This window comes from Sceloporus undulatus, chromosome 7 (assembly GCF_019175285.1).
Source record: "Sceloporus undulatus isolate JIND9_A2432 ecotype Alabama chromosome 7, SceUnd_v1.1, whole genome shotgun sequence".
NCBI classification, from domain to species: Eukaryota; Metazoa; Chordata; class Lepidosauria; order Squamata; family Phrynosomatidae; genus Sceloporus; species Sceloporus undulatus.
The window spans coordinates 50,757,821-50,771,060 of record NC_056528.1 but is presented as its reverse complement, the minus strand read 5'-3'; the positions used below and the strand labels follow the sequence as shown (position 1 = coordinate 50,771,060).

The window sequence follows — 13,240 nt, the reverse complement described above, 5'->3', positions numbered from 1 at the left end:
GTTTCCTCTTGATATGTTATTCCATCCTGGAAAAGACTTCAAGTCCTGAGCCGATTTTAGCATGCACTATAACTCCCAGGATACTCATGAAAGTATTATCGATGAATTATACCTAGTCTTCAGGTCCATGCTGTATCTTCCACATTTATCCTGCTGTAAAGCAAACCTAATTGTGGATTAATAATGGGCGCCCGTTCCAGACCTTCTGGAAAACCATTCCTGGAGACAGGAAGCTGGGTTGCATAACAACTAAACTCTGACATGTTAACGTCTTTGAAGAAACCTGCATTTCTCATTTCCCAGGGTTTCCAATGATAAGCAAAGCCAGGTTTGTTAGTGAAGGAGTTGGTTTTGCCAGAGAACTTAAGAGCAGGCATGTTGAACATCTGGCAAGCATTGACCCATTCGGAGCGAAGGTCCCTTGATAAATCTGGCCTTGAATCTTTAGAAATGCAGTCCTCTGAGTGATCCCAGCCCCTCTTTTGTCGAAGTGTGTGCATCACAAGCCTTTGCAAACCTGAGGGTTTTTGTGCTGCAGAGAACAGATGGACTGGAGGGAGATTGTGTTGCAAATTTGGGCTGAATTTTTAGCTCCCGTTAAATGGAGGAACCTGAAGTCTTTTGGTGGGCAAACTGCCAGGTCATGTTGGATATTAGCCAGGCTTTCTTTAAACAAAGATATATGTGCGCTGGTTTGGTCCCATCTCCAAGGTATCTCCCTGTGTGAAGGGAAATGCAAAATCTTTAGCAAACCCAAATCCAGAACACTTCTGCTCCAAAGCAGTTTGGATAAGACAGACTCAACCTGTCATTAAAAACTGTGCCCTCTTTGAAAACTTCTCACGGCAAGAAGAACATTGCTTAAATTACTTATTGGAGGGAGACCAGCACCAAATGAGGGACGATAGGTCCCCATGGCCATGCAGTAAACTGGAATCAGAGTTGGATAGCACTGACCCAAAATACCGGAGGTAGCAGCAGCATGAATTGGTGGGTTGGAGAGAAGATGCTGGAGGATTTCTCCTCTTCTGTCCAGGACCATCTCAGGACCAACTGTGCTCTCCTCCAAAGTGTTGACCATCGCCCAAGAGTCCTTGTGGATGGGTCTCATTCGCTGATGCTTTCTCTCTCTCTCTCTCTCTCTTGCCTCTGAAGGTTGGAGTCTGCAAGGGACCATGTTCTGCCCATCGACTATTACTTCCCACCACAAAAGACATGCCTGATCTGCGGAGACGAAGCTTCGGGGTGCCATTATGGAGCTCTCACCTGCGGGAGCTGCAAGGTCTTTTTCAAAAGAGCAGCTGAAGGTAATTGGGTTTTGTTTTACATTTATTTGCATCTGCATCTGTGCAAAAAAAGAATAAGAGTAGAGATAACAATAAGAATAGTGAGGGGGATACTAAGAATTACAAGGCCATTTCAGGTGCGTATGTATGCACCTTCAAGTTTCAATCCAGTCAAATAAAGAACAGTGAAGATTTACCCCTGAAAATGTAATTTAAACACTTCGATGCCATCTCTTTAATATGTGCATAATGATAAATCATTGCATAATGATGGTGGAAAGGTTTTCTCCCCCCCCCCCCCAAAAAAAAATTAAAGGTGTGATGAAGGAGACTGGAATAACCATGATTGCTTGGAAATGTTTAGAAGGAATGGAGACCAAGTTTCTCCAAAGTGGTCTGTTGTATCTTTGCCTTCCGCACCAGGTATAAATCCCATAAATGTGTCCTGCAGACTGATGCCCCTGATCTCCTCTCTTTCTACTGTCTTCTACCTTCCCAAGTGTTATTGTTTGTTCTAATGAAATCTAGTCGTTCCCAAAGTGGCCTTCAACCTGATTTCCACAGTTGCCCAATATTCTAGGGTAGAAATGTGCTTGAAGGAGGTTGGAAAGAGGCAACTTTCCACCTCCATTTTGCCATCCATGGTGTTCCCATGGGAGAAATGGAATGAGTAAAGGAAAATGAAGAGAGCTGGGATCAAAGACTGGAAGGGTTCCTCCATTCTCTTCTCCTATCCTACGTATTAGATTTGGTCGGTCTTCCACTCACCAAACCCTAAAACTATTGCACTTCTCTTGTATCACTTCAAATCCAGGACACAACGTCCTTCTTCCCGAGTCCCAAAGATGGCTTTCTCCATTGGCAGCTGTTCCTGGGTCAGTTGTTTAGTATGGATCTATGACATAGTACGTTTTTTATTCCTCATCTAGAAATTACAGGGAAACAGGCAATTCCATTAGGCTGGATGGTAAGAAAGATGGTTGGCTTTATATTCGCAAGGAAGTGAAAAGGTCCAGCAATTCGAAGCCCGTAATATATTTGATCATAGAAGCGCTGCTATAAATCAAAGGGAGACGTCTGGGAACCCTGAGAGCACCTCGCCATCGCCAGTCGTAATTTTTCTGTTAACACTAACATCTGCTAAAGACACCAGCTTCTGGCGCTAATAAGTCATCTGCCATTTTTTATGGTGTCATTTAGCAAAGAGGCACTTCGTGGTCCACCAAGCGATGGCAGCTGGCATTTGGGAGTCGGACGTATTTTGTTCCTCTAATATATTTCTCCTCTCAATCACCTTGGAGGGTTTCTGAGCTCTGGCTTTTTCACATTGTTCCATATGACATGTGCCAATGTCTGACTTGCCACAGCTAGCTTTTCTGGTTGTGGCCTAGCCACTTAGTCCGAAAGCTTCTGGAGGTGTTTGGCATCTAGGAGCCAATCTTATGCAGAAAGAGTTGGCACAGTTCTGGACTTTACCAGTTTTGCAGAGAGCCAGTGGAGTGGAGTGGTTTGGATGCTGGACTCGCACTCTCTGGGACCAGGGTTCGAATCCCTGCTCAGCCATGGAAACCCACTGGGTGTTCTTAGGCAAATTGGGTGGTCAGATATTTCCAAGTCTTCTGCCAACCTTCTCTCATTCTCTCTACAAGAATAGTAAGCTGTATGCGCATCTTTAGCAAAAGGGGGAAACCAGACTCTGAATTAGTAAGGGGCATTTTCTTGCTGTGTCCAATTTGGATGGCACCAAGAGTTCACCAGACTGACTTCTTGCCCACTTTTTCTTTAAACATTGCAAGCAATAAGGCATAGACGCCGCGACAGAACTGCCGACGCTCTCTGTTTGCTGAGCTGCCATCCAATTTGCACACCTGGATTTACTTGCCAGACTCCAAAGTGAAATAGCAGCAGGTATTCGTAATTGGGTTTGGAGGTATGTTGGCGGAGACCTCGCGCCCAAGGCTCCCAGAAGCGAAGTAGCAGTGGTCCGTGAGCATCACTGAGACGGAGGAGCCTCCGTTGATCTGCAACGCTGAGGAGGGAATATTGATACAGGAAGAGTGACGTTTGGCCAGCTGCCTTACGTTTTGGGCCTCTCCGCTGAGAGTAGATGTCTGCAGGGCTTTCCAAAATAGATCTTTCACATCTTTCTGCCTCTTTCCTCTTGCTTTGGCAGGGAACACAATTGGAGATTTCTCTGAGGGTTGCTTTTACATTCCCAGTTACTTCCAGAATTCTGCATTATCCACAAGCCCCGCCGATATTGTCTATGTACTTCACAATTACAACTTCCATTGTTCCAGAATACGGTATCCTGGGATTTGTAGTATGAAGGTTTACTAATAAGCCTCTGCTAGAGAGTGCCTCTGGTGCTGTTGTTCAAGGGAATGGACTAGAGCTCTTAAACTGCAGATCTAAGTACACCTGACTACATATCCCAGGATTCATAGAATTGTAAGATCATGGGGTTGGAAGAGACCCCAAGGGCTATCTAGTTCAACCCCCTTCTGCCATTCAGGAAGATACAAAACAACCCCAAACAGATGGACATCGAATCCTGCCTCTGTTTAACAACCTCCAAAAAAGGAGCCTCCCATCAAAGACAGTGTCTTCCCCACTTTGGATAAGGAAGACTCAGCCTATTATAACTATAATACAGAGAGATCCACTCAAATCTGGGCTCAGCTGTGTTCAAAGTTATATAACCTCCGTGGCTCAGCCTTGGCATGGCAGCCCAAAATCTCTCTCCGTCACCCACTTTTTCCTCCAAGACTACCATTGCCAGCCTTAACCCAGACCAAGAAGCTGTGTTTCAAGCTGTGGCTGCATGCATAGGACTCGAAAGAGGATGCCAAAAGTGGCTTGAGTTGGGTTTGGAGGCAGGAAGCACAGGTGTGGTTGCCTCCAGGCTCCTCCTGTGAATCACATTCTGCCCTATAATTTTATAACAATTAGCCCCAGAAGAGAGTAATTGCCGGTTACGCCTCGTGACGGACAAAACCCGTAGGGCTATCTGACAGTAATGGTAATTTGGAGAATCCTGGGAAGCTCTTCTCTTACCCGAAAACCCAGGGCTAGTTAGCAAGTGTGAAAAAGCTTGTTCGATCAAGAGATGCAGAAGTTCGCAATTTGTTTCCATATGGAGATTGTTTCAAGCGTTACACAGAAGTGAGAGAGGGAGCGTGAGTTGTGCAAACACGCAGAACGGAAGCATGCATGTACCTCCCCCAAGGATGATGTGCAAAGCAGCATCCAGCCCTGGTTTTGGACAGATGGGTTGTCCTTGACTTGCCTCATAATTCTCCCCATTCCACTGAACACTTTTCAGAACGTGTTGGTCCCCCTTTTCCACAGATTCTTCATCCACAGATTCGACCGTCCACAAGCAAACCTTGATGTTACCATTGCACCAATTCACTACACCATTGTATTTAATGAGACTTGAGACTTGTATTTAATGAGACCAATTCACTACACCATTGTATTTAATGGGACTTGAGCATCCACGGATTTTGGTATCCTGAAACCAACCCGCAGCGGATGCCAAGGGCCCACTGTGTATCTTTCCAAATTTTCCGACAGAATCAGAAAAGCTAAATCCCTATGAATTTCACCCAAAAGGCTTTGGATTGAAAGAATATTCATCATTATTGGAACCCAGGTTGAAAACGGGTTTCTCCACAGTTGGTCACTTCTATCAGGACGGATAATAGAACAGACATTTGAAATCCCCCCAAATTTGTAGTCTGATGCTACTTTGACTGCCGTGGCTGCATCCTGTGGGATCCTGGGACTTGTAGTTTGGTGTAGGATGCATTCTTAAGACATAAGCAAACCAGGAGCACCAAGGGCTCGCTGCCAATGCAGCCATCCTTTGGGCCTTGCTAGACACCTCCTCCCTTCCCCCTGTTTTCCTCCAGCCGAGTCCTGCTTCTCCAGCCTCCTTTTCCACGTTGCTTTTCACGTGGCCTTAGGTTAGGCCTTTCATCTCACTCCACTGTGAACAGATTTGCCAAAGGCCATTGCATTGCCACAGAATCAGCCGGGGTCGAGCGGGTTGTCGTTGCCAACGCAAATCATCAGAAGCCAATTGTTTCCAGACTCAACATTTCAAGTCTTATGTTCTTTTTGAATATTTCCCTTGATGTGTTGGAGATTTCGTTTTATTTATTGGTCTGGGTAACTGTAATTGCATAGGCCACTCAATATCACTTTTCCCCCATTATGGGCTTCTCATAGGAGTACTATTTAGATGCTCCAGTTGCATGAAGAATAGATGTGTGCATATCAAGTGGGGACTAAACATGGTTTGGATGCTCCAGTCCTTGCATCAAATATTCTTGGTGGCTGATTTGTATGTGATGGGCAGTGCAAGCAAAGCGCCAGTTATAGAGGTTTAAGATCACTCAGAAATAATTTCTAATAGTAAAAATGCCCTCTGACTTCTGCCAGATGATCTTGGAGATCTGCCAAGAGATCTGCTGAGAAAGAGCCAAAAAGAAAGCAGAGAAGAGACAGGGCTGGCAAAAGAGCCAAGTTATATCAGATCCAAACCTCCTCCAGCCCTTGGACTCAGCTACAAAGCCAGGACCATGGTTTGTTGTTATTAATTGTCACCAAGCCAGCTTTGGCTTTGGGTGACCCTGTGAATGAGAGCCCTCCAAGTGTCCCCATTTATCAAAGGCCTATGGAGTCCTTGCAAACTCAGTGCAAATGTGAAAGAGAGGGAAAAGAAAAGAAAGAGAAACATTAAAGTAAGGAGTAGGAACAGAGGCATTTCTTAAAGTATCCCCTGCCCTGTTTTTGAAGCATGTTGTCACAGCACCTGGGAATAGTCCAAGAGATGTGTAGAGCCTTTGCAATCCAGTGGTGCTGCCTCAGATAGATAGATAGATAGATAGATAGATAGATAGATAGATAGATAGGGCATTGGAATTGACCAGCTGTGGAGATCTTCTGCCTCTTTGCCAAGTGGCATGAGCTTTTTCCGTGATCTGTGGCATGAGCTTTCATGCATTTCAGTCATTTCAGATGCTCATGCCACAGATCACAGAAAAAGCAGCCAAAGGCCCCTTGGGAGGTCTTTTTCTCCCCCAAAAAATGTATGGCCAAAAGCCAGCCTTGCCCTCCTTCGTCACACAAGAGCCCTCATTGTGAGCCGCTGGATCCTTTACTCTGCCTGCTGAAGTCTTGAAACGTCTTTCTGAGCAAACAAGTAAATGAGGATATATGGCTGTTCCATCTGAAGGGTGAAGTGGGTTGATGCTTTTTCCACTCCCTTGACTTTTGGCGTTGGCTAAATTATAGCCCCTGAAGCTTCAACGCTTGCCACGGTTTATCCAGCTTCATAGCTGCGCGCAGGAAGATTTTTCTTGGCTGGCAGGCCGGGGCCTCTCAAAATACCCCTAGGATCTGTCATCTGATATTCTTTGTTTGCATGCGGTTGGGTATGGAAATGCCAGCAATCCTTGGCCGGTTTATTCAGAAGTAAATGGCACAGGCTGCAGTTCGGTTGGTGGCATGCAAAAGGGTATGTTGCATTACACAGCGGAGGTTGCAGCATCTGAGGATGCAGCTGGGTATTGCGGGATTGAATGTCCACCCAGTTGCAAAATTACCTGCACCCCCAAAATTGGGTATATGGGATGGGGAGTAAAGTAGCTTCTCAGTGAGGGTCTAGTTTTCTCTGCCCAGGATATATTGTATGTGAATATTGTATGTGTACAAAACATTCAGAAAAGAGAAGTGTGTCCAGCAAAGCTTCTTTTGTGTGTAAGCAGATTAATTGTGAATATTCAGCACACTTTTACTCACTGAAAAGTGACCCTTCGTGCCAGATTCATGCACCTTCAAAAATCGAGTGCATAAAATATACACATTTTGGGACTGAATGCAAATTATCCCTATTTGCAGCAGGCATAATTGGTTTGCTTGGTACCTAAGTGACATCCAAATAGGTGCCTCTTGGGTTAGCATTTCGTATATCTCACAATGCCTTTGGGTGCCATAGTTCTGGGGTATTGCCAGGGAGGAGGAAATGTCAGAGAAAACCTCAAGAATTTGTTCTTGTTCTTCTCTTTCTTTCATTACAAAACTACCCCCTTTTTTAAAGAAAGAGGAGGGAAATTTCTTCCTGGGACCCAGCTGGTGCTGTTAGCAGAATTGATTCAGCGTCTTCAGATCCATCCGTACATTCCTAGGAATTTGGAGCATATACTTCTCATTGTGGGCACAGGAGCTGCCCAGCTGGGCCTTTCTAAAGCAATTAAAATGCTATAAGCAGGCAGCCAGGTCACGGTTCAGGCATTTCGTGGCTTACTTGGAAGAACCTCAGATGAGAGTAAGGGGTGAAGCAGAGGGTCATGGAGGAGCAGCCAAAGGGCACTCTGGCCGAGATTGGTCCTGGACCGTGGTGACCACATGGCTTGCTCTTAAAGTGGGCCACTGCCACCGCAGTCCGAAAGCCGGCCACTAGCAGGAGCATTTTCTCAACTCCTATCTCCAGTGGCTCTACTGATGTTGAGGACCACAAAAAAAGAAGCCGCACGTTGTCCCAGGACCACACTTTTCCCATCCATGCACCAGAAGGTTGTGCCATGTTTGTGGGCATGGCAGCAAAGCATAAAGTGTGACGATCCAAGACCCACCTGGAGATGGGCTGAGGTCCATTCCTGCGTCCGTTCATGGGTCCCACTGCCCTCCCATTTGGGGAACTCACTTCTCCAGACCAGATTTGATTTTGGGTAGAGAGGTAATGCTAGATGACTTCTAGTTCCCACTGCTTAATATTATTGCAGCTTTCATGTTGGAGCGATTTGATGTGCGGGGGATGTTGCCTTGTTGCATTCACTGGTAATGTTGTGGTGACAGCCTCACTCACAGACTTTCCATTGTTTGCGCTACTCGGTGCTCCTCTTCCTCCCCAGCAGAGACTGGAGTTATCTCCCCATAACCACCCTTTTCACAAGTTTAATTGTGGCGTCGACTAATGAGCCGTGATTGGAATAATAGTGATAATTACATTTGCAGGCTGGCTTTTGTGGTGTGATTTGCAAAGGCACACATGGCAAAGAACCCGCCACTGTCTGACTGTCAAAAGGACCTCAGGGGCTCAAAGCTAGGTCTGAAGTGTGTGCGGAAAGAGGGGATTTCGTTTTTGTGAAGGATCTGTCAAATAGCTATGGGGAAATAACAGGCCTCAAATTTCATTCAGCGTCTACTGCAGAAAAGACAGTCAGCCCTCCACATTTGCGGCGTTGACTTTCGCAGCTTTGAATAGTCATGGGTTTGATTGATATGTTCTCTCTAGGAATCTCTAGGTCCTCTGCTGTGATTCTTCCAAAAGTTGACCATAGAGTTGTGGAGGAGGACCTAGAGATTCCTAGAGAAAACACCTCTCTAGACATTTGTAGGTCCTTCATCATGATCTATGGTCAACCTCTGGCTGATGTTGACCATAGAGTTGTGGTGACGGACCTAGAGCTTCTTAGATAAAACACTTCTCTAGGTAGTTGTAGGTCATTCAGCATGATTCTCTGGTCACCTTCCGGCAGAAGCTGACTACAGAGTTGTGCTCTAGACCTTTTTCTGGACCTCAAAGCATCCACATTTCTTCCCAGAAAGCCCCAGAAGAGGCAATTTTTAAAAAGCAGGCATAGACTTCCAGACTCTTGTTTTTTGCTCTTGGCTTTGGTGCATATTTGGCAGCCAATGTGGCCCCCGCAGTGTCCCAGAGACAGAAAACTGGCCCCCAGACTTATTGCAGTGGCCACCCCGCTGTATTCCTTCATTCTTGGTCCCTTCACCAAAACCATTCTCCTTTTTACTCAGTGCTTCTTGTCTGTGTGTGGCTAATAGGTCAAGGCAGGCTCTTGGGATCCCTCCAGGCTTCGGGGCAGAATTCCTCACTTCCAGCTCTGGATGCATTTAAGAATTTATTTCTTTCCTTCTTAATGCCTTAGATTCTCTCAGCATGCGGTGTTCAAGGTTCAAGGTTCCCCATAACATTCATTTTCTTGGAGGGGAAAAACAAAACAAAGCGAAATCTGAGACAGAAAGTTGGACCGGAGCTGCGGAGTCAGGATGCCAAACCTTCAACTCTGACTCTTTTTCCTCCAGTCCAATTCTGACTCTTTCATAAATAGCCAATATGTATTAATTAGTAATATCAAAATTTGCTGTAGTGAAATGGTAGCACGCAGCATCCCATTGCTGCCAAGGGAATCATCCGGCTGAATAGACTAATAGAAGAGAAAGTAGATTTATCGGATTAAGATTTCGGGGTGAGAAGTCTTTCCTAAATTCCGGTGGAAGTAAATACGCAACAAACTAGATGTTTAATATCATGGTTTTTATTGTGAAGCCAGAGTCGACACATTTCTGTTGACTCTGTCTTCGTCCAAAATTGCTCCTGACTTCACAACTCTTGACTCCAAGGGTCCACTTTGACAGAGTGACCGTCCATCTCATGGAGACTTACAGTGGCCAGAGAGATGTGGCCAGCAACATGGACCTCTTAAATGACCCTCCTGTGTGCAGTGTCTACTTAGTCATCCAGCAAACTTCAGACAGATCTAAAATCTTGCAAAGAGAGGGAAAGAGAGAAGGAGAACATTCTTCTGATGGAGAAGGATCCTTCGGTTGGGTCCAGCCTTCCTCAACCTGATGCTCTCCAGATGTTTTGGGCTGCTCCCCTCCCATCTTGCCTCCTCCTTTCCTTCCCATGCACTTGGAGCCTGTCATCCCTGACTTGAAGAAGCTAAAAGATTAGACCTCTGGCTACAGAGATCCCATTAAAGAGAGAACCAGAACTGTTTCCCTTCAACCTAGTTCTTTGGCGGTTTTTTTAAATGAGCTCCACAAGTTGCAGCTTTTGACGGAGCCAACTCTCTGTCATTTTTAGGGAGCATGAGAATGCATTTCCTAGACCGGGGTGGGCAACTTGGATGGACCCGCGGGCCAGTTTTTCTGCCTTGGGGAGCCACACGGACGGCCAAAAGATTGCAAAGCAAATGGAAGTGGCCAAGACCCAACATCTGGCTTTGGATAATGGGGAAAAATTTTGATGTTGGAAACAGTCAAGGGAATAAGCCTGCAAACTATTTGAAGGGGGGATTCATCCCTTCCAGAAGCTTAAGGTGATAGTGGCTCACCCTCATTTTTCTGACCCTAAAAGGGTGGCCTCACAGGGCTGAGGGCCACATAACAGCCTTGGTGAGCCACGTTTGGCCCTCCATTTACTCATTGCCCTCCCTGAGATGTACTCTATATCACAGAGGCTTCCCCGTCTGCTTAAAGAATTGGGGAAGGGAGCTGAAGCAAGAATCAAGAGCAATCCCACTCACAGATTTTCAAAAGGCATCCTCAGAACAAGGGTGGCCGATCCATCCCTTTGGGAGCAGCACCATTTCATTGTGGCGCATTGGAAGTGCCATCAGTTCACATCCGGCCACCATCTTGGCCAATTTTCAACCACTTTTTTGAGGGAACTGTTGATGGGTGGTTTTCAGTGAAACATCACCTGACGTTAGCACAGTTTTTTAAAGAGGGCTTTGGAGACTGCAAATTGGGATCCCGATGGAAGACCATTAGGTGACATTCGACGAATCACCAAGCCTCCAAGCAAAGCAATGGCCAACTGCCAGGAAAAACATCTTGCCAAGAAAATCCTATGAGAGGGTCGCTATAAGTCAGAGTTAGTCTGAAGGCCCATAAGAATAAAACAACACACCCCATTCACAGGCAATAAGAGAATCCGCTCATTTGGAATACAGGGCAGTTTGAGCATGATGGAATAATGGTTTGGGTGTTGGACTGGGTCTCCAAGAGACCAGAGTTCAAATCCCCACTCAGCCATGGAAGCCCACTGTGTGACTTTGGGCAAGTCCCACTCTCTCATCCTCAAGAGGAAGGCCATTGCAAACCTCCTCTGAAGCAACCTTATCAAATAAGCCCCTAGGAGAGTACTGCCATAAGTCAGAGTCAACTTGGGAATAGCACAGCTAAGAAGCCTTAGGATATGATAATGCACCTGAGCATGAGCAGAGTGCCTTCATAGGAATAACACCAAATATAACTGCCAGTCCAGCGAGAGAAACCAGTGGCCAAGAGGACTTCATCTTAACAAGCAGCTTACCTGTGATCTGGTGCTTGATGATATGAGAAAGTTCACTTTAGGGTTGCGGTAATACAGGAATAATCAAAGGCATACAACAACAACGACAACAGGTTGTGAAACATCAGAGAAGGCCAGTAGTAGTTGGAACACTAGTCATTCTCCTTGTAGGATTGTTATGTAGCTTCCATTACAGTTAGCCTCACTGCAGAGTTGAAGACTCAACTCCTATATTGAATTTGGTATCCTTTCTTTTTATGCTTTTGGGACTCACTTGAGACATCCAGTCCTGGTTTTGAATCCTAATGTAGATGCCACAAAACAATTTCACTCCCTTCGACGCTTGCTGTCATTTCATATCATTGCTGTTCTTGTGACCAAATAATTGCAAGTAGTATCCAGTTACCGTGGTGGAGTTTAGCTGCGCATATGGGACTTTCTGCAATGCCAATAAGAAATTGTAAACACACACATGCACAACTCCTACTGCTTAGGGCTGTGGAGTGAAACAGATTCAGATACCCGTAGAATTGGATTAAAAGGGATTAGTTGAATTAAATAGCCTTTGGGAGCGAGCTTCCATGTGTTGTGTCAAGACTTACTTGCAATGCCATGCTTAAAATGTGAGAATCTCATTGAGGAACAATATGATCCTTGGGAGCATTGGGTAACGTAAGGCTGTTGAGTGCAAAGTTTGTTTTGTATTTGGTTGTGAGCCTTTGATGACAACAACAGCAGCCTGCCTGATGTGGAGACATGTGTCCATACTTAGCCCTTGATCCCACTTTAATTGTCATGGCTTCATTTTAGCATTATGGGATTTGAAGTTTAATAGGGGGTACTTAGTACCTTCTGGTATGTCCTTATGCTATAGTTTAAGGGAATAGACTAGAGCTCTCCAGCATGGCAATGTGTGTCCCTTTCCAAACTACAAATTCCATGTTTCTGTTAGAGGGAACTGTGACAAGTGAAGTGGTATCAAATTGCTATAAACCGAAGCACCCAAGAAGTGGTCCATCTTGGTTGCAGCTGCCAAGCAGAAGAGAAACAAGAAGGTCACTCTCCTGGAGGGGAGGCAAATGCACTTTTCTTCCCTATGCACCCAAAACCGATGCTCCTTTCTTGGTCGCCTTTGCCTTGCCTCCCCAGCCCTGGCCAACAAATGCCCACAGCAGTGCCCTCCTAGATTTGGAAGAGACCAGCCTCTCCCTCCTGAGAAAATACAGTAAACAGTCGCTTCCTCCATGGTTTAGTGTTCAGAGTGAGAATAGCGAACAGGGCAACGTTGGGACCCTGGCTCTTGCTGGGTGGAAGCCTGGAGTAATTCATTGCAATTGCAGAGGTGGAAAGACTAAACCATTCAGAAGCACAGCCTCGCCGCTGTCAAGCCCTTGAGAGGTTTTCCAAACATGCAGATAAGAGCAGGAGGAAAGAACCCTCCAGATGAAATGAGAGCCTTTTTAGAGCTCCGTACGTTTGAGATGATGGTTAACTGAGCACTCATCAGTTTATGCTAAAGTGCTTAGAGTGACTCATCCTTGAAACAGTAAGTAATAGAAGAATGATGATGATGGGGAAATATTTTTGTTTCCCTTGACTTAATCTCGTTGTCTTCTGCCAACGCAAGGCTTTTGTCTATAAGCACGAAAATACCTCTTATGGGGGCTCCGTGTGAAATTCTTGTAATTGCAACTCTGGGTTTGCCATTTCCAGCTGGCAAGTAGCCTCTCCCCTTGTAGCTCTTTGGAGGAATTGGGCACATATTCTCTCCAATGGCTCAGGGATGTTTGAGATAGATAGATAGATAGATAGATAGATAGATAGATAGATAGATAGATAGATA

The 13,240-nt window shown here is 45.5% G+C and overlaps 1 protein-coding gene across 1 annotated transcript in view; it reads left to right on the top strand.

Annotated features, from left to right (window-relative positions):
• The window catches only part of AR (androgen receptor), a 127,882-nt gene that overhangs the window by 52,589 nt on the left and 62,053 nt on the right, over positions 1-13,240 (top strand). The window contains exon 2 of the mRNA XM_042480045.1: positions 1,156-1,307. Within this exon, the coding sequence (XP_042335979.1) occupies positions 1,156-1,307 (152 nt within the window). The remainder of the gene's footprint in view (positions 1-1,155; positions 1,308-13,240) is intronic.